This window comes from Trichosurus vulpecula, chromosome 8, assembly GCF_011100635.1.
Source record: "Trichosurus vulpecula isolate mTriVul1 chromosome 8, mTriVul1.pri, whole genome shotgun sequence".
Taxonomy (NCBI): Eukaryota; Metazoa; Chordata; class Mammalia; order Diprotodontia; family Phalangeridae; genus Trichosurus; species Trichosurus vulpecula.
The window spans coordinates 130,193,931-130,218,700 of record NC_050580.1 but is presented as its reverse complement, the minus strand read 5'-3'; the positions used below and the strand labels follow the sequence as shown (position 1 = coordinate 130,218,700).

Sequence of the window (24,770 nt, the reverse complement as noted above, 5' to 3'; positions counted from 1 at the left end):
TAGAGGAGAAAGGGAAGCTGAATCCCCCCCCCCCACCTCCACCCTAACACACACACATACACATGCACTCTCTCTCTCTCTCTCTGAGATAATTTCATAATTTTGCATAGACGTCACTCTTTTTACCTTTAACTACACAAGGAGAGATGGACATCATATGAATTTTTGTACTGTGTATTTAATTGCCCAAAAATCTGTGACTTAATCGGTATAGTTCCTCTCAATACATTGCAACTTCTCTGTGTTTCAGAATGATTTTTTTAAAGCATTTTTTGTATGACAGACCACCCCTTCCATTTTGGCAGTCTGGTGAAGCTCTTCTCAGAATAATGTTTTTAAATATGTAAGATAAAATGCACAGGAATACCAAGAAAAACTATTTTGAAATACACTTATCAACAATCTTTAAAAAACTATTCATAGACCCCAAGTTAAGAACCCTAATTTAAGAAGTCTACAAATTTTGCTACAGCCAAGAAAACTGATCACTTGAACTCAATCTGATGATAAGACTCTCCAAACTTAACCAAGTTGAGGCTTAGAAAAAAGATATTCAATCTATCACCAAGCCCATACTAAATTAATTAGTTTTGCAGTTTGGTAAAGCCTTCCAAATACATCACTAGCATGACCTTAGAAAACCTAGTCATAGCTGTAATACACAAAGCAGCAAATACAACTTTACTAAAAGACACCTCAATATATATGTTTGCTGTGAAAAGCACATGAGTACAGGTTAGATGAGAATGACGTAACTGAACTCTACGACAAGCCAACACTGATCTGTATCATTTATGAAGATTGCTTTTGGGTGGTGGGTTCTGCTTTGTTTCATTTTAAAGACTGTACTTCACCTTCTGTGGATTCTTTCATCTGGGTATTGTGATACTTAAAATAATTCAAAACTAGGGCACAAAAGTAATACCTGCTAGAGATCGTTTAATGAAAAGGTAAGAATAATTTAAATTAACATATCAAATATTTATAGCCTCCTCACAGTCCAGTCAAACCAGGGTCCTTATACACTGCACTCCATTCCCCATTTCTATACCCTGGCTGTCCCCCAAGCCTGGAATATATTCCCTCCTCACCTACATCTTTTAAAATCCTCAGTTTCCTTCAAAACTAAGCTCAGGTTAAAAACTTTAGTTTTACTTGATACCACCTAGTGGTAGTGCTTGAGTATCTCAAGTTCAAATTAGTTACCAATTTTAAATATGGCACCTACACTAATGTTTATACTATTAGCTTGGAAAAAAAGGAAACAAATCCAAACTTTAGTCACAATTCCTGTTATAAATTCTCAGACTATTAAAAATAGATGGTATCTTCTCATCTAACTTTCTCTCTTTGAAGATGAGGAAACTGAATCCCAAGCAAGGTAAACTAGCTTGTCCAAGATAATGCCAGTTAGTAGAATAGTTGGTGAAAAAATTCCTTTTTCCTAACTCTATACCTCATTCCACTGTCTGCTGATTTTCTTGGTGTCTATAATTATGTCCAAATTAATAAGTTTATTATCCAAACCAAAAATCATTTATTAAATGCCTACTATGTGTGAGGAATTGTGTTAGGCTAAATACTGAAGATACAAATATAAAATTAAAAACTGTCCTGTCCATACTCTCAGACTTACATTCTATTGGGGAGGAAAAGGAGGCCAACATGTAAACATATTTATTATCTATGAAAAGATTATTATTGATGAAAAGATTCTTTTCATTTCAGATGTAGCTCATCTTCAACCTTTTACCTCCTTGGCCTTGAGCACAGAACCCTAGTTTTTAAGAGCTCTGATAAGCTCTTGTGCTTATAACTATTTTCTTATTTCTCTGCCTAAAAAGTAAGATAACACGAATTAGATAACATGAATTAACTATCAGATTTTTTACTCTATTTTATAATTTTAAAAAGAAAATTAGGGCAAGACTCTTGGAATAAAGTGGTCCCATATGACATCTGTTTCCATACTTATAAGGCAGAGAGATGAAAACACTTAATAAAGTAGCTGTCATTTAAAAGAGTAGTATTCATGTGAAACAATATGGACACTTTACATCTGTTGGGAGTAATAACTGGTAAATGGTTTTAGCCTACACAGAACAATTGTTTTTCTTTAAATCGAATAAATATTTTTTAAAGTTTATGTTTTTATTATATTCTTGTGATGCATAAAACCAATAAGCCTATCAAACAGGACTTTCTATAGTATTAACAGCTTTAAGGAAAGTGCTATAAAACATGAATGATACACATTATAATCCAGTTCTCTTTTTGTTTACACACCGTATTTCTGCTCATCAGGTCTCCGATGTAAACCACTACATTAATCTCTGGTGCCCATATTTCAAATTCCCTCTGCCATGAAGTGAGAGTAGATAAAGGCACCACTACAAGAAAGGGGCCATACAGCTGGTGTTGATGGAACAAATAGGAGAGGAATGATATGGTCTGGATGGTTTTTCCTAGGCCCATTTCATCAGCAAGAATCACACTGTTACTCCTGGGGGGGAAAAAGGAATCGTAAATCATCCATTCAATTTAATGAAAACCAAAAAATATAAAAATATCTACTCTGCCAATGCATCATGCCAATGAGTCACTGCATGAGTAGAGTTTCCAGTGGTGAACCTCAATTTCTTCAATATAAAATAATATAATTACTCTGTGCAAGGCAATGGGCTAAGCACTGGGGACACAAAGAAAGACATAAATAATCCTGGTTCTCAAAGAGCTCACATTCTCATGAGGGAGACAAACATAAAAATAACTAGGTACATACAAGATATACACAGAGAAGATGGAAACTAACCTCGAAAGGGAAAGCATTAGTAGCTGGGGCGAAACATATCATTCTTTTTCTAATCCTTTTGGAAAAAAAGTTCATTTACAATGCCTCAGTGTCATCAACACAGTAGGTACTCAATTAACAGATGGTGAATTAACATATGGATGCCATCCTAAAACCTCATTCATCAAAAACGGGATCTATATATACATACATACATATCCCACAGATATATATCTCTGTGTGTGTGTGTGTATACACACACACATATACATATATGTATATGTCTATATTAAAAAGTCAAATTTCTTTTAGATTTCTCTATTGCAGCCTTGACCTTTATTCTAATACCTGAGCTTTTCCTAAAATGGAAAGTGACAACTGATGGATAGTCAAGGTCAGAGCTGAATCATTAATGGATAGAGACTTTATTCTATCCACATCCATGCATACACATCGGATATCTACTCTTTAAACTGAAATATTTTATGTAAATTATGGAATAAATGGAATTCTGAGAGTGAAATCACCTAACAAATATTTAGGCACTGACCCAGGAGAAAGAAAGTTCATAAGAAAATAGCAAATTAAAAAACAGAAAGTATTAAAGTCAGCCTATTCACTGTTAAAGTCTGAAACAGGAAACAACTGATATTCAATAAATAAAAATAATTAAACATAAAATCTGGAGTTCCATACTATGGGGAAGGAAAGGAGGAAAATAAACATTTATATAGTGCCTTCTCTGTGCCAGGCACTATGCTAAGTGCTTTACAGATATTATCTCAATTTATAGTTGGGTCGAGAGGAAAGGTAGAGAAAATGAGAAAAGAATGCCTCCATAATGCTCAGTATGTGCTTAGTTTTAGGTATTTTTATAAATTCCATATTTGAGTTAATTCTCCTTCCCCCCAAAATAATTAATTTTAAGGAAGAATTTTTCTTTTTCATTTATATGACTTCTCTCCTCTTCACTATGTCTAACAGTGGAGGGTAGGAAAACAGGCAGATTAAGAAAGTGACTTTCTGTGATTCTGTGAGATCACATTATAACAGCAATTCAGTTTAATGTTACTATACGCCTCGAACCTGTAATGATCTGTTTTTCCCTTCTGGCAGACTTTGAGGCAAATATGAGACAGTATAACGCATAGTGCTCTCACTAGCCCAGTTATTCCCTTGAACTAAAAGTAGGTAAAGTTATTGCCATTCTGGGCAAACACTAAAGGGTTCAGGACAATAATACTCACAGACTAAAGTTCTCAAGACACACATGGCTATTTCACATTCAGCCAAAGTTCTGTAAGACTTCTCATTTATTCATTTACGTATTAGTATGTCATGATGGACTCTACCAGGTGTGCAGTATCACACGGTTCTTTTAGCTAAACCAAAGTTTATTTTTGAATTAGAGTTTATTTTATAATAGACTGAGAGAGAGAGAGTGCGTGTGTGTGTGTGTGTGTGTGTGTGTGTGTGTGTGTGTGTGTGCGTGTGCGTGTGTGTGTATGTGTAGGTATCGTAGGTATGAGTGAGTCACAGAATGGTAAAAGCTGCTAGGACCTCAGAGATAATCTAGTGGAATTCCCTGAGGCACAAAGCACTTGTTCATGCTCTAGAGGCTGCTTAGTAGAAGCAATGTGTCCACTGCTTCTATTAAGTGATTATTACACTTTGAGCAACTCAGATCTAAGGGAAAAAACCCTTAAGAAGAAGCAGATCAGTTAGCCAGAATGCACAACTGATCTTAACGAATCTTTGAAAAATCTGCTCCGATCGGGACAGCCAAAGCATCCCTTCAAGTGGCAAATTATACTATAGGGTGTAGCACAAGCAACAGTTTCCCCCTCAAGAGTGTATGTTTCTACTAAAATCTAAATAAATAGTTTACCTATCAGATCTATGTAAAAGCGAAGAATTCATGACCCAACAAGAGATAGAGAGCATTATAAAATGCAAAATGGATAATTTTGATTATGTTAAATTGAAATGTTTTTGTATAAAAAAGGCAATGAAACAAAGATTAGGAGGGAAGCAGAAAATGGGGAGAAAATCTTTACAACTAGTGTCTCTGATAAATGCCTCATCTCTAAAATATACAGGGAACTCTGAGCCAAATTTATAGGAATGCAAGTCATTCCCCAATTGAGAAAGGGTAAAAAATATGAACAGGCAGTTTTCAGAAGAAGAAATTAAACATATTTGTAGTCATATAAAAATGCTCTAAATCACTATTGATTAGAGAAATACAAATCAAAACAACCCTTTGCACCACATCTCTCCTGTCAGATTGCCTAACATGATAAAACAGGAAAATGATAAATGCTAGAGAGGATGTGGAAAAACTGGAACATTGTTACACTGCTGGTGGAGTTGTGAACTGATCCAGCCATTCTGGAGAGCAATTTGAAACTATGCCCAAAGGGCTATAAAAATGTTCATACCCTTTGACCCAGCAATACCACTTGCAGGGTTGTATCCCAAAGAGAACACACAAGTGGGAAAGGGACCCGTATGTACAAAAATATTTATAGTGGCTCTTTTTGTAGCAGCAAAGAATTGGAAATCACGGGGATGCCAATCAATTGGGAAATGGCTGAACAAGTTGTGGTATATGAAGGTAATGGATTACTATTGTGCAATAAGAAATGGGGAAGATACAGACTTCATAGTAACCTGGAAAATATAATGCTGAGTGAGCGGAGCAGAACCAGGAGAACATTAGACGCAACCACAGATACATGGATTCTGTGACGACTAACCCTGATAGACTTCACTCTTCTCAGCAACACATGGTGCAAAGACAACTCCAAAGGACTCATATCTACATCCAGAGAAAGAACTATGGAGTCTGAATGCATATTGAGGCACACTTTATGCTCGCCTTTGTCTTTCCTTTTTTTTTTTCCTCTTTTGTTTTTGGGGTTTTTTGGGGATCTGTTTCTTCTTTCTCATGATTCATTCCATTGGTCATAATTCTTCTTTACAACTTGACTATTGTGTAAATAAGTTCAATGTGAAGTTATATGTAGAAGATACATCAGATTCCATGTCGTCTTTGGGGGGGAGGAGGGGAAGAAAATCTGGAACTCAAAGTTATGTGGAACTGTTGAGTGTTGTAAACTAAAATAAAAAATCTCAAAATAATAAAATAAAATAAAATCTAAATAAATAAACTAACCACCACGCAGGTATACCATAATAACTGGGACTTTTTCCTTAGGGAAGTTAAAACAATAAATAACACCTCAGAAAAAGAAAAGAAAAAGAAAGAAAAATCACCAGCCATTTCCTTCTTCATATTAAAATGGGTAGAATAAATAGCCTCCCCTCAACTAAGTGGGAATTTTCTTTAACCAAACTATTCTTTGGTATTTCAAGAAAGTCTGACAGTAAAGAGTAGAAAGAAAGGATAAAGAGAATGCTTGTGTTATCTGCTACTTACTTGCACCAGGAGTGAGCAAGCCAATTAAGGCCTTCTAACTGATAATCTCGGAGCTCCAGGTTCTCTCCACCTATGTATGCTGGTTGTTTTTTTAAAGCAACAAACCTTGGTCTCTGCTTCAGGACCTATAAAGGCATAATTGTCACAATATTCTAGAATAAAAGTGATCCAAATGTGGAAAAAACTTCCTATGATTTTGCTCATATATTAATTATAACTTCTTCAGAAGCAAGATTTTTTTCTTTCATCATCAAGTATTTACCCAAAGCCTTAAAATAAAAAAAAAAGCATAACAAATCATCAAGAAATAAGGTAAAAGTAAAAAATAAGGTATTTTGCACATATTACTTAATACCTCAAATCTATGCTGGTACATCAATTATGTTGAAAAATTATGTTTCTTTGGACTGTAAGCTTCCAGAGGGCAGACTTTTTAAATACGTTCTATTATTACCTAGCACAGCATACTGGCATAGCAGTTGCTCATTTATTAAAAAGACAATAGAGCTGTGTCATAAGACTGTCAACTAAAGAATATATAATATGATTCCATCTTTTAGTCTGTCTAAATAAATTTAGTTATTGAAATACCAAAAAGTACCCTGAAGTAACAAAGTGGTTTCACTTATAAGGTCACAGTACGCTGATCCTGTGAGCACTAATACAGCAAAGTTTTTATGTTCTAACAGATTATAAAGCTAATGATTACCACATTACTTTACCACTTCCTGAGGAGGGAGGAACAGAGTCATTTTTGACTCCTACTCTTTTCCCATTCTAAATCAACTACTATAAAGTCCTCACAATTCCCTTTTGCAAAATCCCTTGCATCTACTCCACTTATTCCCACTGCTACTTATCTACACAGATTTTACAAATAAGTTCCTAACTGCATAACTTCTCTTTTCTAATCTATCCTGGTCACCATCAGATAAATTTTTCACTTTTTTCATCTTTTTTATTTCATTGCTAAGACAACTTCCATGGCTCCCCAGTGCCCTTAAGATAAAGGTCCAAATTTCTTAGCCTAGCATTCAAGGACCTGACAATACTAGTGTAACTGATCTCTCCAACCTTATCTCCTTCTATTTCCCTACAGTTCTCAGTTTCAATAGTACTTTTATGCACAGTTGCATTTGCATTTGAAAACTTCTTCTGGGTTAGAAAGTCCAGCCCCCCTATCCTTCACCTATTCAAATCCAATTTATCCTTCAATGTAGAACTTAATCCCCACTTTTTTTCTGGAAGGAATCCAGCCATCCCAGTGCACATTGATCATCTTCCTTCCTCCCAACTCTTGCAGCACTTATGACCCTTATCCTTCATTTGGCACATGATCACACACTGCCTAGTTCCATTATTTAACTTTTTATGTATTTATAGCCTGTTGTTCCCAACTAGATTGTTTAATTGAGGAGAGAGACCAAACTTTCTAACACTTCTTTTATCATTAACAAAACCTGTTCACAACTAAGGCTAACTCTTCAACAAATAAGATAATACTACACCTTGAGAAAACTTAAAGCCTAGAGAAGTGATTTTAAAGGGATAAGTAAATGGACCAGTTAGTAAGATTCAAGCATCCTCACCTAGGATTCCTGACCCCATCATTTTTTTTACTTTTAAAGGTTGAATTTTTCATTGTCTTTTCCATAGCACTTATATTGCTAATATTATAGCAACATTCTACACAATAAAACACGCATAACTCTGAAAATTAAATTCTATTTACCTCCTCTCCATTATTTTCACACCCCACATTCTTCTAATTGTACAATGAGCTCATTTTTATTTCATTTCCAACACAGGGTCACCTTTTTCCCTAACAAAGTTCACCCCATCTGACTTGAGCAAACCTTAGTTGGCTCATTTTCTGTCAAGAATACACACTTTCTAAGAAAACACAAAATGCAATAGTCACCCACCTTGCAGTCTCTTGTGGGGATGGTTTTTGAGTTGTTCCTATTGTGGAAGCTGTCAATACAGTTTCGGAATTTCTTCCCAATCAGAGCTTCATCTTCCCAACTACATTCTGCATATGGCAGTCCCATCCATTTGCATAGATACTCAGGTTCATTTGATGATGATTTCCGACTGTGAGCTATTTCACACACAAAAACCTATGAGTAACTATCAGTTAAAGAGAAAAATATGGCACTTTCCATCTCATATATAACTAAAAGAAATCTTAATTACATTCTTCCTAACAATGTAATTATAAAGTACCTTGCAAAACAAAAGCTACTGCATAAAAATTTTAGTCACGATAAAAGCAAGAACACTGACTCACCTGGAAATTCTGTATGACCAGATGATGACTTACTGGTCTTCACAGCTAGATAAGCCAAGAAAAAAAATGAGAGTTAACATCTTTCCAGGAAAAAAGATAAATGACATGCTAGAGGTAATAAAATAATAAAAAATATTCTATTTTTAAAATGTAGTCCTGAGCCATCTGCTATATGAAATATTACATTCTTTTGGACTATAAAGGCAGCAGCTATCTAATTTTTGGTATCTATATCCCTATATAACTTTATAATCTATATCCCTACATAAACTTAGGCATTTAATGAATACCAGTTGGTTGATTTTTGACTATGATATGGAATAATAAATAAACCTCATAACTGGTGACAACTAGAGAAGCATTTACTAGCAGAGGGCAACTTAAAAATTAGGCCTATACTGGCTTCAGTGATAACAAAATAAGTTAGCTTTTAACCATTTAAAGCTCTTCCAATTTGGATTTTCAAATAAGCTTTGGTCTTTCAAATGACAAAGGAAACAGATACAAACATATACACACAGATATATTTTAATTTTAGAGCCAGCACGTCTTAAATATAGGTCACTTACACAGTATGTAAACATTTAGCATTTTAGTATTATTGTATAGTTGAGTAATTTTTTTTCCGAAAAATAAAGTTTACCTATGTAAATTTTCAAAATGAAGTCAAATAGTGGACTGTGAATAGTTGAGAACACACTAAAAATATCTATCCAATCGAAAGAATGAATGTTAACACATTCTAATGTGATTCTATTTTAATGCGATTTTGTTTTTTAATAAAATAATGAGTATGAACAAATTAGAGAACACCCAAATTGATTACCAAAGAAGAATATGTCAATTTGCTAATCTATAGTCACAAGGTTGTTGTAAGGGAAGTACTTTGTAAGCCACAAAATGCTATAGAAACATGAGCTGACGTTGTTAGTGATAAAAATAACCACAAATACAGATATGTGTTTGGGTCTTGTGGTTCTTGTTTCACATTACTGGCTTTCGTAACCCAGATGGAGACTGTCGCTTGGGCCCATCCTCAATTTCCTTTCTAGAAACTTCACTGTACTTACCTATCACTCTCTCCACTATTTGATACTGTTTATTCAGCTCAGAGGCTAACTCTTGTTGGCAATTGAAGTACTCCACATCTTCTGGTGAAACTTTCCCTAACCTGGATGTTAAGAAAATGGAAAGAAAAAATTGAACAGCGATTACACTTGTGCGTATTTTACATATAGTACAAGTCATTTATGAGACTCATTCATATACTTTCAACTGCTACATTAACTATCGATGTTTCACTTTTGAAGAATCAGAAAGACAGCCATGATCACAAATACAAAGATCATAAGGTGTATAGCTAATGGGAGCCTAAGAAAGTATCTAATCCAATCCCTTCATTTTTATAAAGGAGTTTAGCCCATAACTTGCCTGTGAACTCATAAATAATAAATAGCAGAGATATTTTATTCTGGATCTTCTAATTCCAAAACTAATATTCTTTGTATCATACCACACTGAGGTCTAGGCCACACATTAGTCTATAATGTTACTTTAAAACAAAGGTATCTGATATGCTAGAAAAAAAATTTCTTATGAAAACAAAAAATCTTTTGTGAAGTACTACAGTTTTCCTCACAATTGGCTACTTCATTGAAGCTGACTGCCCATAGAAAAAATCTGAAGGTGACATATTCATTATATCTGAATAACTATAAATGTTTCCCCTAAATCAAAAGTAAACCACTATGGAAAAAAAGACAAATATTCTTATAAAATGCAAGAAATTATACTGAATAATTGTCAAAAATTAATGGTAATTCTTAAGCTATAGGAAAGAATCCCTTCCCCCACTTTTTCCCCATTAACCCCCATACGACAATAGCACAATAAAAGTGCTGTGAGATTACAGGATACTTTTCTCCTAGAGAATCTTAAATGTTTCAACATCTACCAAGCTGACCTAAAGGAAATATATTATCCTATTTTTAGACACAAGGATAGGGCCTCTATCTGTGATATAACTTGCATAGAGAACTCCTACATGAGGAAAACCCTTTAGCTAATGCAGGTCAGGACTTACTCTACAACGTAGTCTTAGAAAGTTGCCTAGTGCACTGAATGGTTAAGTGAGTCATCCATGGTCACACAGCCTCTGTGTCAGAATCAAAACTAAAACTCAGGTTTTTCTGCCTCCAAAGGCTATGCACTGCATCATGCTGTTCTCATGCCCAACATGATGTTGTACTACTAACCTAAGCAGCCACTGAAAATAGTAATTTAGTATGGATAATCTGTAACACTTCTTCAGGGTTCCAGTTAACTTATGACTTAATTCAGGTCTCTATATATGCTGTAGTTCTTCTCTATTCTCATTTATATTTATATAGACAACAAAGTCAATAAAAAGGACTACTACATTTTCAAGGTAACATGTTTTCTTAGGAAAGGGAGTAGAGGCTAACCCACAGGGCTCCATAAATTGTTCATTTCACAACCTGTTGATTACCCACAATCATCAGCTCTGTGACCTCTGCAGTTCTATAAAATGGTTAATATCAGACTACTCCTGGAAAACAGAGTTAATATTTAGGCTACATCTCTTAACAGAAATGCAGCTATAACTGTCTCCATTTTAGGATGAAGGCAATACTTCAGTTCCCAAAAAGTCACAAGGTCTGGTTCTCTAATAAAAAAAAAAATCCTCTCCATGACCTGTCTACAACCCTCAAGGTTACATAAACTCTATCATTTTGTTCCATGAAGTAAACCATACCATTGTTTGATTTCATCCTCTTTTTTCTTAAAGTTTTCCAGTTTTTTCATCCCCTTCACTTTCTGTTGCTGTAGGGATTCCTCACTCTCCCATGTGCTGTGGATATAGGACCAGCCCTTCCATTTAATCAGGTATTGAACTTCTCCCTCGTCCTTTTCAGGGTCAAAGTCGGCACTAGGGTTGCCATTAGCTTCAGTTGCATAAACAGTGGTAGAAGCTCCGGTGGCTGTAAGAAGGGTTTCATTAAAAATCCTACTGCGATACGGTAGCTGTTAAGTCAAACACTACAACAATCATTTGAATAGGCAGTCAGTTTTCTAAAGACTACATCTTGGGAAACAACATAGAAATAACTTTATGAACGTAAAGAACTGGAGTCTCACTAATCATGAGAAATGAAGTAATTTACTCTTAAAACAAGAAGACAATTTTTATGTTCTCAACCGGCTGACTTGACTTCCATTGAAACTCAGATGAGAACATACAGGTAAAAAAAAGAAAGCAAGGAAACTGCTGGCGTTTGGGTTGAATGAACTAATAATCTCAATGGTGGAACTTTAAAACAATCAAGTTGGATTTTTTCAATGGATATGGGAAATAAGTCCCTCTTACGCATTTAACAGGTCTAATGAATACCCCATTAAAATGCTTTTGTACATGATATTATGGATGTGTTCTGCATGACTACACATGTATAACCTGTATCAAACTGCTTGCCTTATCAACAGGTGGGAGTAGGGAAAAGGAGGGAGGGAGAGAATTTGGAACTCAAAAGTTTTAAAAATGAATGTGACAAATTATTTTTACATATGACTGGGGGAAATTTTTTTAAATAAATATTTTTTAAAGATGCTTTTGTAGGACTAAGACCGAACAAGAAACAACCATAATGTGGATTAAATCATACAATCACTTAACTTTAAAGCAAGAAAGGACTGTAAAGACTTATAAGGAAACTGAGTTCCAAAGAGAATAAGTGACTTAATAGTTAGTGGTAAACTGAAAAGCAGGTATGAGCTTACATCTACTGACTCTCAACTGCAATGATCTTACTACACTATGCTGCCTCCCAAAATTCAGTGTTACTGAATATATATTTCTGCTATGCAATGTTCAGTACAGATGCCAAATTTTTAATCTCAAAAAAATATATAAATTTAAATGGCGTTTTTCCCTCTGCCCTTGCCATATTAATGCTTAATCTAACCTTATTTTGATCATTTCAGTTATCACCTGTGAGGTAATACATTAGCACAGAAACAAGAGTCAGAATACGGTAACAAGTTTTAATGATCACTATAAATAACATGACTGACGTATCTCAACTTCAGCTCTATGTAAAAATTTCCATCTCATTGACCATTTATGAGAAGCAATCTATTCTTCAAGATACATACCACCTTTTCTTCCAAATCTTGCATCCATAACCTTTTCAATTGTCTCACTATTATCATGTTGTTCTTCAACTCCTTCTCCAGTCATTTCAATGAGATCATCTGAGTCAGTTTCAAAATCATCATCTTCTTTATAACTGAATTAGAAATAAGGCTGATTAAATTGAAAACATTTATCTTTTTTCAGCTAGCCACCATTCACACAACATACCACAGAGAAGAACCATACTTATATATTATATTAATATAAGTCAGTGTACTATATATAGTGCACTAAAGCTTACAGAGGACTTAATATACATTACCTCTATGCATTACTTATAATCAGAGCATTGATCCTACAATACCACTACTAGGTCTGTACCCCAAGAGATCAAAGAAAAAGGAAAAGGACCTACATGAACAACGGTATCTATAGCAGCTCTTTCTCTGGTGGCAAAGAATTGGAAATTGAGGGGATGCTCATCAATTGGGGAACGGCTAAACAAATTACGGCATATGATTGTGGAGTACTATTATGTTACAGAAATGAGAAGAGGGTGGTTTTAGAAACAACATGGCAAGATCTATACGACCTGATGAAAAGTGAAGCAAGAAAAACCAGGAGATCATTGCACACAGTAACAGCAATGCTGTAATGATGATCAACTGTGAAAGATTTGGCTACTCTGATCAATACAGTGATCCAAATCAATTCCAAAGGACTCATGATGAAAAACATGGCAACCACCTCCAGAAAGAGAAGTGATGAACTCTTAAGTAAAAACTGAAGTATAATTTTCTTCCTTTTTTTTTTTGCTTTTTTGGTTATATGGCTAATATGGAAATATGCCTTACAAGATTTCACATGTATAATTTATAATTATCATATTGTTTTCAATGGGTGGGGGAGGGGCGGGAGGGAAGGCAAGAATCCACCACTCAAAATAAATAACAAATGAAATTTTTTAAACTACACACACGCACGCACGCACACACGCACACACACACAAAGCAAAGTCAGAGCATGGAGTTATTCAAAGGAGTCACTAGTCATTCTTTGGGTCCAAAATTTGTTCTTTGTATGTCGAAAGAATAGATGTATGCCTGAAGCAGACAGCAGTAAAACTTCTTCCTAAGCAGCTTTGTGACTTCAGTCACATTTCTTAAGTGATTTGATAATGTTCCTTCACTTGACACAGCTGCAATTACACTATTCAGAAGATACTACTAGCTACAAGAAATGCATTAATTCAACTTCCCACGTTCCATTTTCAAACCAAAAATGCTCAAACACAAATTAAAAATACATACACATACAAAAACAAAACCTACTTGTACTTCAGAATACAAAAGAAAAGTAATACTTCTAAGATAAACATAAAAGAGTAATTCTGCTAAAAGTTTATCTATAACAAGATTATTAGGCTGAATGATTCTTCAATGGGGGACCTAAAACAATGCACTTTTTGGTGTCCATAAAGATTAAGATTACCCTACCATACGTTAACAATATATGATGAAAACGTTTTACATACACAAACTAAATAGAATATTGTGAGCAATAAAATGGCATGGTATTGGTTCATTCTCCATTTCAGTTAATGCTATTCTATAGCCACTAGTGAACATCAAAAAAGAGCAGAACAAAATTTTCAGATCCTGCTTAAAATGGTATTTGATATTTGCAAGGTTCTATTTTGCACTTATGCATGCTCTTCTTTTTTCCAAAGGTATGGTAATAATAAAAACAGCATTGTTAATTTTGCTTCTTGACACTTTTTAGAGGTGGTAAAAAGCATCTCCATTTCATAGATGGGTAAGCAAAAATATAAAGGGATTTGTGAGTCACAGAGCAAAAGCAATTAATAAAAGCAGAGAAGTTTTCATGAGAAAAATGTAAGAATGTATGTGTGTGTGTGTGTGTGTTGAATTAAGGTGATACTACTATCAATAGGACACGGACTTTGATTTCATTTGGGTAGATTAAACCCAACAGCGTGCTGACATATATACACCTTCATTCTTTTTATTCTTCTTATAAACAATACAGCACATCTGCAAGGTGACTGGCCAATGTCAGAGAAGTATTCTCGGGCCATGAAACAAGATTCTTCTTTCTGGAAAACTAACGGAGTCACACAGGATCAAATGAAAATTTTTCTCGATAGGCATCCTCTTTGATTCAATTGGGTTATCATTCACGTAACTGAGCAATAATCTCCTAGGTCACAATATACCTGACATTTTTGGCAGCTCTGCGACGAGTTTGCCTTTTTGGAGTTTCATCATCATCATCGTCATCGTCATCATCAGATGAATCTTGTTTCTTTCTTCTTTTTCCACGCTGTGGCTTATGTTGCTTTTTAACACTGGTTTTAGGCACTGCTCTAAAAGGAGTTAATGATAATATTAATATATACATACATATATACATATATGTAAATAAAAACACACAAATGGCACAATGCCAAGGAAGATTAAAACTTCAAGCAGAATTTCTAGCCTTGATGGAATGGTTTCACAGACACGTTGCACTTTCTCAGAAACAAAATATAGAAAAGTAGGGTCATGTAACTGTATTGTATAGTACAGTCTAGTATAGTACAGAAGAATCACTGTATGGAGACTGAGAGGAGATATAGCCTCTAGAAGTACCATGAGGAAATTCACCAATATGGTACATTGTTAACAGAGGAGGATAAGGAGGAAGAGGACAGAGAGATAGATGAAAGGCAGTACAACTAAGATGAGGAAAAGTTCCAAGTAGCACCCCTTTCCAATTCCTACTGAGATCGATGAATATTTGGAAGAGGAAGTCACTAGACTAGATGAACTCTAGGGACCGTGTACTAGACTATACTGAATTGAAGTAAGATGAACTGTACAGTCTTCTAAACCAAATCTGCTATCTTAACTCAAACTTCAGCAACCAACCATACCCACAACAAAGGTAGCACAGATGATGATTTTCAGTAGTATACAGATGGTTCTGGGAGCCTAGACAATATTATTACAAAGCAGATAAAGTGTGCTAGGAGCCCTTTCATCTCCTGGCCTTTGCTTTTCTTCTCATCCATACCCTGCACCAAAGCTGGCTTACCCTCTCATTCCAAAAACTCACACATACCCCTGTCAACTTTATTCTTGACTAATCAAAATTCCCATTGTCTGTGTATTTAATGATACCACTTAAGATGTTCTAATAGTCTGATTAAAGTAACATTAAGGTATGAATAAACAACTACTACAATATACCAGAAAATGCTTACTTCTTTTTAAAAGCAAGCAAAATGGAATGTTTACAAAAACACATTTGACTAGGAAGTGCCTCTTTCCCTGCTTCCTAACCCAAATAGTCCAGCTGGAGGTTAAATATCTGGAATCAGCATCAGAGGGCCTCAATCTCATGTCTATTCCTATATCCTCTAACCGATACCACCTCTGCAAGAAGCCCCATATCCTGAACTCAGCTTAGGCTATAGCATATATTTCTTGAATTCTGAATTAAAATCACTAAGGGAGCAAATAGTCTATTTCCCAGAATTTTGCCCATTATCTTTTTAAATAACTCAAGCAATAAGTCTTTTTATTCTTTCTCATGAGAAACAATCCTAATGTTTGTCTTGTCCATGGTAATCCTTTGTTTCTGTTAAAGAAATCTATTCTAGTACTATGTTTTCCTACCAACCAACAATGTATACAATATACGCAAACTACATATGCCTCCAAATTCACAAAGAAAGAAAAGAATCCCTCACCTCCTCAAGACAGGTCGTCTGGCTTTCACTTTTTTTTGTTCTGGTTCACTCTCTGCACTAGTACCTTGCTCTTGTTCATCTTCCTCATCCTCTTCCTCAGAAGCCTCCTTTTTCCATTTTTCTCTGTTATCAAGGGCAAAAAAATTAAAGGATTTTAACTAGGCAAATTTCAACTCAGTTGATCCACAAAGAACACAAAGAAAGCTAATGAAACAAGTTTTGATCTGCAGAAATTTGCTGAATAGAGAATTCAATTTAAGGACTAAGTTTGACTAATTTCTTTATCTGTGGTTTTCTAAAATTTTATATGCTTTTCTAATTATTCTCTAAGAAAAAAAAGACAAATTACTATAGACCTGCATTTTTAATAGGTGCATTATAACTATATAATTTTTTTGGTATTAAATTTCTCTTACCTTTTACATGATCAGTATTGTAAAAACCCACTACTAGCCATTCAAGAAAAAAAAATTCTTGATTTTTCAAAGAATTCAATTGCAAACTAAAAATCAAAGGAAATTTTTGAACTGGAATTTTTCAAAGTCATTTTTCATGAACCACCTAGTATAACCCTTTCATTTTACATAAAAGGACATTGGAGCTGAGAGACTTGGTGAGAGTCAGAGAAGTCTGTGATCATAAAACAAAAAACAAAGAATTTTGAGGTCATTAAAACTATGAAGCATTATATACATATAGAGCAAGATCAAACACTAAATACAGAATGCTTTATAATTAGCCATATTAGCTTTATTAACTACAAAGCACTATAAATAGTACTTGATTCTTTAGATACTATATTATGTATATATAATGTTGCTGATTCAATATATTTGTATATATAGTACTTTATAGTTAATAAAGGGCTTTCACTCCATGACCACATTTGATCCTCACAATAAATACTCTGAACTAGACAAGAGCATAATAAGTCTCACTTTACAAATAAGGAAACAGACTCGAATAGGTTAAGTGACTTGCTCAAAGTAGTAAATTGCAGAACTAAGATTATAAACTAGGTAGGCATTTCCCCCAAAAAATCAACAATCCAATTTTATTTTCAAAGTCTAGAGTATAACTGACAACGTTTGCATCAGTTAAATGTTCTACCAATTAAACCCTCCTATGTACAGAATGTTGTGGCTTCTGAAGTACTCAAGTATTGTGTAAAGATATTTCTTCATAAAGTCTTCCCTGATTACTATCTTCTAAGCAGATCTTCTCAAAAATGTTTTACTGATTTTTCATAAAATATTGCTGTCACTTTCGAATCCCATACTCTCACCCCACCTCTATTCCCCTACACTTCAATCCAGCATAAAGAATGATATTTACACAACAAATACACTGGCAATTTCTGACAACATATGCTCCATTCCATACCAACCTGTCAACCACCTCTCTTGATAGCTCTAGTATCAAAATCCACCAATTGCATTAATCAGATTTCTGAAGTATTTCAATGTTGTTTTCCTCTATATCATAGAGATCATTACATAAAGTTTTCTCTCAGTTCTGCTTACTTTCCTCTGAATAATTCATACAAGTCTTCTAGAATTCTTGAATTCTTTGAAGCCAATTTTTATGAACAATAATATTCTACTACATTCATACACTAGAATTATTTGGCCATTCCCTAATCAATGGGCACCTATTTGATTCTAATTTTTTGTTACCACAAGAGTGCTGCTAAATTTTTGTACACGAGACTTTCTCCTCTGTTTCTAACTTCATTTGGGTTGTCTAGTAGTGATATCCCTGGGTCCATCAATAGGTATGTACAGCTTAGTGATTTTTCTTACATAGTTCCAAACTACCTCCCAAAATACCAATTAAATTCACAGGCATATTATTGCTCCTATCTTCATATGGCCTCTCCAACATTTAGCTGCATTAATTCCAAAGGACATTAGTGTTTCCGTCTTCCCACAAACTCTCTAACATCATTTTCACTGGTCATTTTTGCCAATATGAAAACAGTGAAGAAAAATCTCGAGTTTTTTTATATTCCCATTTCTCTCATTATTAATGATTTGGGCCATTCTTTCATATGACTGTTGATAGTTTGCAGTTTTTTCTTTTGAAAGCTACCTCTTCTTATCCTTTAACCATTTATCTATTGAGGAAAACCTAGATTTTTCTGACTGGTAGTTTAGTCCTCTTCCTATTCTCCAGTACTATATACTGAAGGTGCCCTAGGACCCATTATACATCTTTACCCAAGCTGTAGGAAGAAACTTGTGTTTTTTTACCTTTGATTCCCCAAAACATAGCATCATACTTGATTATTTTGATGAATCTGAGATCCCATCAATGTGGATAATTCTCTCCATCAGAAGATGCTGGCAATCCATTCATGGTTATCTAACCTGGGTCCTTGTCTGACTCTTGTTGAGGTTGTCCTATAAATCTTATGCATGAGGTACCCTGAAAGTGACAGGGGCTTTCCCCTAGGTCACTCGATGTGTAGATAACAGTGGAATGCGAAGCCAAGGCCATCCTCCAAACAGCCTTTACTTTTAATAGATGACCAGCTCCCTACCCACCTCTTTTCCCCAGTAATTCATCTCTCTCATATCCTTTACACTACTTCTACACAATTCTTTACTGGTTCCATGTTTCAACCTATTCACACCCTTATATACAGAAGTTGAATTGCTAGCTGAAAATGGACATTCTTTAAAGTAGAACCCACTTCTAAAGTTACTAAACTTTGCACACATTTACAGCGTCTGCAGGCCCTCAGAAGTGACCTTTATGCTGCTGCACAGTTCCTGTCAGGGATGGGGTAGTGTTACTGGTGTGTTGAACTCCCAAATAAGACTATTTCCTCTGCTACTACAGGTTGTTACCTTGTCTGCAGCTTATAGTCATTGAGAGTTGTATAGAGTACCAACATTTGTCCAGTGTTACACAGTCGTTATGTTTCAGCTCTCTCTAGCTCTGAAGTCATTTCTCTGTTCATTTCACACACTGCCTCAAAGTTCTTAAGAAAAAAATACCTGCTTTAAGCTTACAACCCAGGGGAGCCTATCAATATCCCTTATAAAATGTGGTATCTACCAGCACAATTTTTTTCATTTATTTCAGATGTGGTCTGACCAGGGCAAAGTGGAAGTAGGACCTGTCTCTTTCTCGGCCCTGTGCCTTCCCAACTGCAGCCTAAAAGTACATCAGCTTTTCTGGCTGCCAGGCTGCCATATAAAATGATTTCACAATCCATCCTCTGGGTAACACCTAACTTGAACTTAATGGGAAACTATCATCCAAATATAGACTACAGGAGGGAAGACTGACAAGACATTATCCCATTCAGATCCTGCCCCTCCAGGGAGCAGCATGTGGGTGGTTGAACAATGAGAAAATGAGAGGCATCTCTTCTATTATCAGTCTTAAATGAATCACAGAGAAATTAAACTTTGTGCTTTGGAAGCAGGCACGAGGCAAAAACCTCTTGTGCCTTGATACAGCCAACAGAGAAAGCACATGTGGCTACTAAATGCCTAGATTAGGACAAAGGCTTGCCAATACTTCCAACGTACAAGAATATCTACTTAATATTAGAGCTGACAGTGCAATTCTTCCATCTTTGGAAGCATGTGAAAACTGAACTGATTCTGGGTAGGGCAGTATTAAATGTTTCCAATTCATTTATTTTGGGAAGACTGACAGTATAAGAGGAATTCAGTTTATTTCTTTAAGGAGATTAAAATGAACAATAAATTTTAACTAAAACAAGTTTCACCACAAAGTTAAGAAGAATATTATAAAAGTCATATATAGCATAAGATCAAAGATTCAGGTGAAGGGTTATGCCCAGAAAAGAGAGTAAGATTGAATCACAAGTATAATTTCATTGTAGTAAATGGGAAGTAGTAATCTTAACTACTAAAAATTTTATTTATTGCTCTTCCATAAAGTGACACTAGCAAGACTGGTTAATTTATACTCTTCTTAAGACATAAACATTTATCTGGTTGGCTTGGTACTGTTGTTTAAGAAAAAGAAATATCAAATAAAGCAAGCTAAGTTTTCTCAAACTGCAGTCCAAGAACTTGCTTACCTGTCCTCCACAGGTTAAGCTGAGGTACTTAGCAGAGAGTAGAACTTGGGGCATCAGTAATTTTTCTAAAGATGTACTGCACGAAAAAAAAAGTATAACAACTATTGGACAAGCAATTACTCCCATTTAGACTTACTGTTTTTTCAGTATCCTCTGGCCTCTTCTTTTCGGGCTCCCACACTCAGAACCACTACTTGCCTTCAAGGAAGACAATGCAAAAAAGGGAAGAGAGAGAAAAAATAAAGCAGATAACAGTTTTTTTTTTATTTGTGGTCCTTATGAATGCCACTCTAACTTTGGGATTAGGAACCTAGTTCATATAACACCTTCAGTATGAGAGACTGGTTAAAAGAAAACCTAAGCATTTCCTTAGTGGGGGCTGGGGGTCCATCAAAATCGAAATGTAACTTTTGGCCATTTCATTTCTTCTCTTCTATACCAGTTAGCTAGCAGTACTGCTACTGAAATATTTAGAAATGCATGACATTTTCTCTCAGATGATTTCCAGTAAATGAGGTAATATAAGCAACTAGAAATTTAAAAAAAGTATGGAAGGTCCAAAGGGTCAGTCTAATGTTATTATACCACAAAGTATATGAGAAATATGACTCATTAACTTCCAAATAACTGAATGGCATTTTCTTGTAACTTACATGCAAACCGTACTGTGCCACAACAATTATTTAAAAGAAAGCCTATATTCGAAGATGCTTAAACAATCACCAGCTCTGTTCTCTAGAACTAGACGGAGGATGGCATGACAAGCAAGAAAAAATTTCAGGTCTAATATTGCCTTAGAGAAGTATTTCCTCATTTGGTTACAGAATATCTTGGGCCCTAAAATAAATTGACAAAACCTCTATCTTACATTCCCCGCCCCCCATCCCTACTCACAGTGCACAGACTACACAGGGTGCCACAGATTACAGTGTGGGAAGTGCTGCCTTACAGTTCTCCCTCCTTTATCTTCTTACCTCTTCTTTAATATTAAATCTAGATGGTTCTTGTCGGCTTCGATTTGACCTCCTAACCCCATACACATCAGGATACTCTTCCCACATCTGAAAAAATAAAGAGGAGGTGCTTAGAGGAGGTGCTTCTCTTCATTTAATGATCTGTTTTGAGAACTTTCAATAACTGTACTAAGAATCATTTGGGTTTTGTAAGGTCTGTTTGTTTCAGTATGTTAAGACTATTGTTAAAGCAATATATATTGGATCACCTAGTAACGAATTCAGAAACATGGGTCTTTAGCACTTCTTTTCTTATATATTTTACAAATAGCTTTAAATATGCCATCCATATGAATACCACTCAAATGACACTTCTACTTGCCTTTTTTTTTTTAAGACTTCTTCAACAAAAATTCCTCAATGTCAAACATGGGACATAGAAAATTGTATGATATTATAATGTGGCTATCCTCAATTCTAGGCACAAATTTTATACATATACATATACACACAGGAATACTATGCATTTGCATTTTCCTGCTGGTATATTTGTATAATTAAGAGGAATAGAATGGGAGGGGTGGGGGATGGGGGAACGTTAGTCCAGACTGGCCATTTCTTTGGTATAAGGAATTCCTAATGTGAAAACTCTAAACTGAAGCAGATCTCACGGGCACTTAGCCAGTATGAGTCAGAAGTAGGATTTGAATCTGGCTCTGCTTGAGTCCATGCACTAATGCTACATCAGTGCATTATTAATAATAATAAAATTATTGACACTAATATAGCGCTTTAAAATTTATAAGACACTTCAACCTGAGCCTCACAATAACCTGATGAGGAAGGTATTTCTATTACTGTTACAACTTAATAGATAAAGAATTTGAGACTCAAGGAGTTTAAGTGATTTATCCATCCTCTCTCCAATCTTCAATCTCTCCCTATATACTTCCCTGATGCCTACAAACATACCCTTCACTCAGCCCTGACATTCCCCAAGATATTAACATCCTATATATCTCCACCCTTCCTCAAGCAAACTTTTTAAAAAGCTCCCTGCCTCTACTTTCTCTCCTCTTACTTTTCACTGAGCCATCCCACCTAATCCCGGTTCTTAGTTGTCTTTCAATTCTAACTATTTTCTCTTCCCTACACTTTTAATTTTGGCATCTCCAAGGTTCTATCTTTGGACTTTTCTTTTTTCACACATTATCCTTGATAATCTCTTTTGCCCCAAGGATCACCTTTTTCTCACAGATGACTTAAAAACCTTTAGCTGTATAGCCACAACTCCAACTGCCTCCAAGGACTGTTTCCACCACAGTGAGCCTCCTTAACATACTTTTTTTAACATTAACATATTTTTATGAGAGTAGAGTCATGGACCTAGAGCAGGAAGGAACTTCCAAGGCCATCCAGTCCAACCACTCATTGTACAGATGGTGAAGCTGAGGCCCAGGGAAGTTAAGTGACTTGCCCAAGATCATACAGGTAGTGTCATATCGAAAATGAACTTACTAGCTTATGGAAGACAATGTTGAAAAATAAAAATAAATTAATTTTTAAAAAAATAAAATGAATTTATGTTTTCAATCAAACCTACTTCTCTTGCTGATTACCCTTCTTTTCTAAGTGACATGGCCCTCTGTTACTGACTCTTACTTCATCCTTGCCTTCTATATCCAATTAGTATACAATTCAATTCTTCTTCAACAAGCTCACTTCTATCCTCACCTCTGTACTTCCACTGTCATCACCCAAATACAGCCCCTAGATCTGTAACAATAGCGTCCTGACTTATGGTCCCACCTTTAGTCCCTACCTATTCTAATCCATCCTTTATACTGTTGCCAGAGTAATTTTTGCTATACAAAAATGACTACCTATTCCTCTGATACCTCCTTAATAAGCTAGAAACAGAAGATCTACTTTCACTTTATCTAATATTCATCATTGCCTTCCTCAGAATTTTGGTGTCCCTAAATACTGAGTATAATTTCAAAGTCTAATACAGGCATACCTTGAAGATATTGCAGGTTCAGTTCCAGACCACCACAATAAAGGAAGTATCAAAATAAAATGAGTCACACAAATGTTGTGGTTTCCCAGTGCATATAAAAGTTATGTTTACACAATGCTGTAATCTATTAAGTGTGCAACAGTATTATGCCTTAAAAAAACAATGTACATACCTTTTTAAAAAAGTACTTTATAGCTGAAAAATGCTAACCATCATCGGAGCCTTCAGTGAGTTATAATCTTTTTGCTAGTGGAGGGTCTTGCATCAATGTTGACAGCTGCTGACTAAACAGGGTGGTGGTTGCTGAAGGATGGGTTGGCTAAGTGGCAATTTCTTAAAAAATGACAGCAATAAAATTTGCCCCACTGATTGACTTTTCCTTTCACTTGAACATTCAGAGGCCATTATACGATATTAACTGGCCTAATTTCAATACTGTTATGTGTCAGGGAACAGGGAGGCCAGGGAAGAGAGAGAGTGATGGTGAAACAGCTGGTTGGTGGAGCAGTCAGAACACACTAAACATTTATCAATTAAATTTGCCATTTTATGTGGGTGCAGTTGTGGTGCCTCAAAACAATTACAACAGTAACAACAAAGATCACAGATCAAGTTTGAAATACTGTGAGAATTACCAAAATGTGACACAGAGACACAATGTGTGTGCTATTGGAAAATGGTGCCAACAGAATTGCTTGATAGAGGCCACAAATCTTCAATTTGTAAAAACTGCATTATCTATGAAGTGCAATAAAATAAGGTATGCCTATATAGAAGCTATATAGGAATTTTTTGACAAGTAAATTAAAACTACCATTAAAACTTCATTAAGACTTAGGTTAGACCTTAAGACCAAAAACTAGTGAATGTCTGTTACATAATTATCAAGATACCCTATTGTTCATATCATTTGCTTTACTTTTCATTTTTTGATATAACCATCTTCTTTCTCCCACCTTTCATTAATAAAAACTGTAATTGCCTTTCTCAGTTAATAGAAATCATACAGTAGAAATTTCACAAACTGCCAGCTATATCCTTTTTGTTATGCTAAGGACACCTACCTTATCTAAGTAAGGAAAAATCACTTATCAATCTGATGACTAATTCTCTTTTGAGCTGCTATTCACATTAATTCTCAGAAGAGTCATGTAATCATGTTTATAGTAATATATGCCTGTTTTAGAACTTTTGCTACTTCTGGTTTCCTTCCCAATAGCTATGGCCACCCTCCCATGACTCTGAATAAGCATAAGGATCACCTAAACTCTAAGCCCAAAACAACTCTCTTAAGCCTCATA

At 35.2% G+C, this 24,770-nt stretch overlaps 1 protein-coding gene across 2 annotated transcripts in view; it reads right to left on the bottom strand.

The window, feature by feature from the left end:
- The window catches only part of CHD2 (chromodomain helicase DNA binding protein 2), a 135,253-nt gene that overhangs the window by 84,829 nt on the left and 25,654 nt on the right, over positions 1-24,770 (bottom strand). For both annotated transcript variants that reach the window (XM_036734619.1, XM_036734620.1), the window contains exons 4-14: positions 21,471-21,557; positions 20,633-20,694; positions 16,434-16,556; positions 14,913-15,062; positions 12,697-12,830; positions 11,300-11,525; positions 9,594-9,694; positions 8,524-8,568; positions 8,159-8,334; positions 6,234-6,358; positions 2,287-2,503 (exon numbers count right to left, since the gene is read on the bottom strand). In XM_036734619.1, coding sequence (XP_036590514.1) covers positions 2,287-2,503; positions 6,234-6,358; positions 8,159-8,334; positions 8,524-8,568; positions 9,594-9,694; positions 11,300-11,525; positions 12,697-12,830; positions 14,913-15,062; positions 16,434-16,556; positions 20,633-20,694; positions 21,471-21,557 — 1,446 coding nt within the window. The remainder of the gene's footprint in view (positions 1-2,286; positions 2,504-6,233; positions 6,359-8,158; positions 8,335-8,523; positions 8,569-9,593; positions 9,695-11,299; positions 11,526-12,696; positions 12,831-14,912; positions 15,063-16,433; positions 16,557-20,632; positions 20,695-21,470; positions 21,558-24,770) is intronic.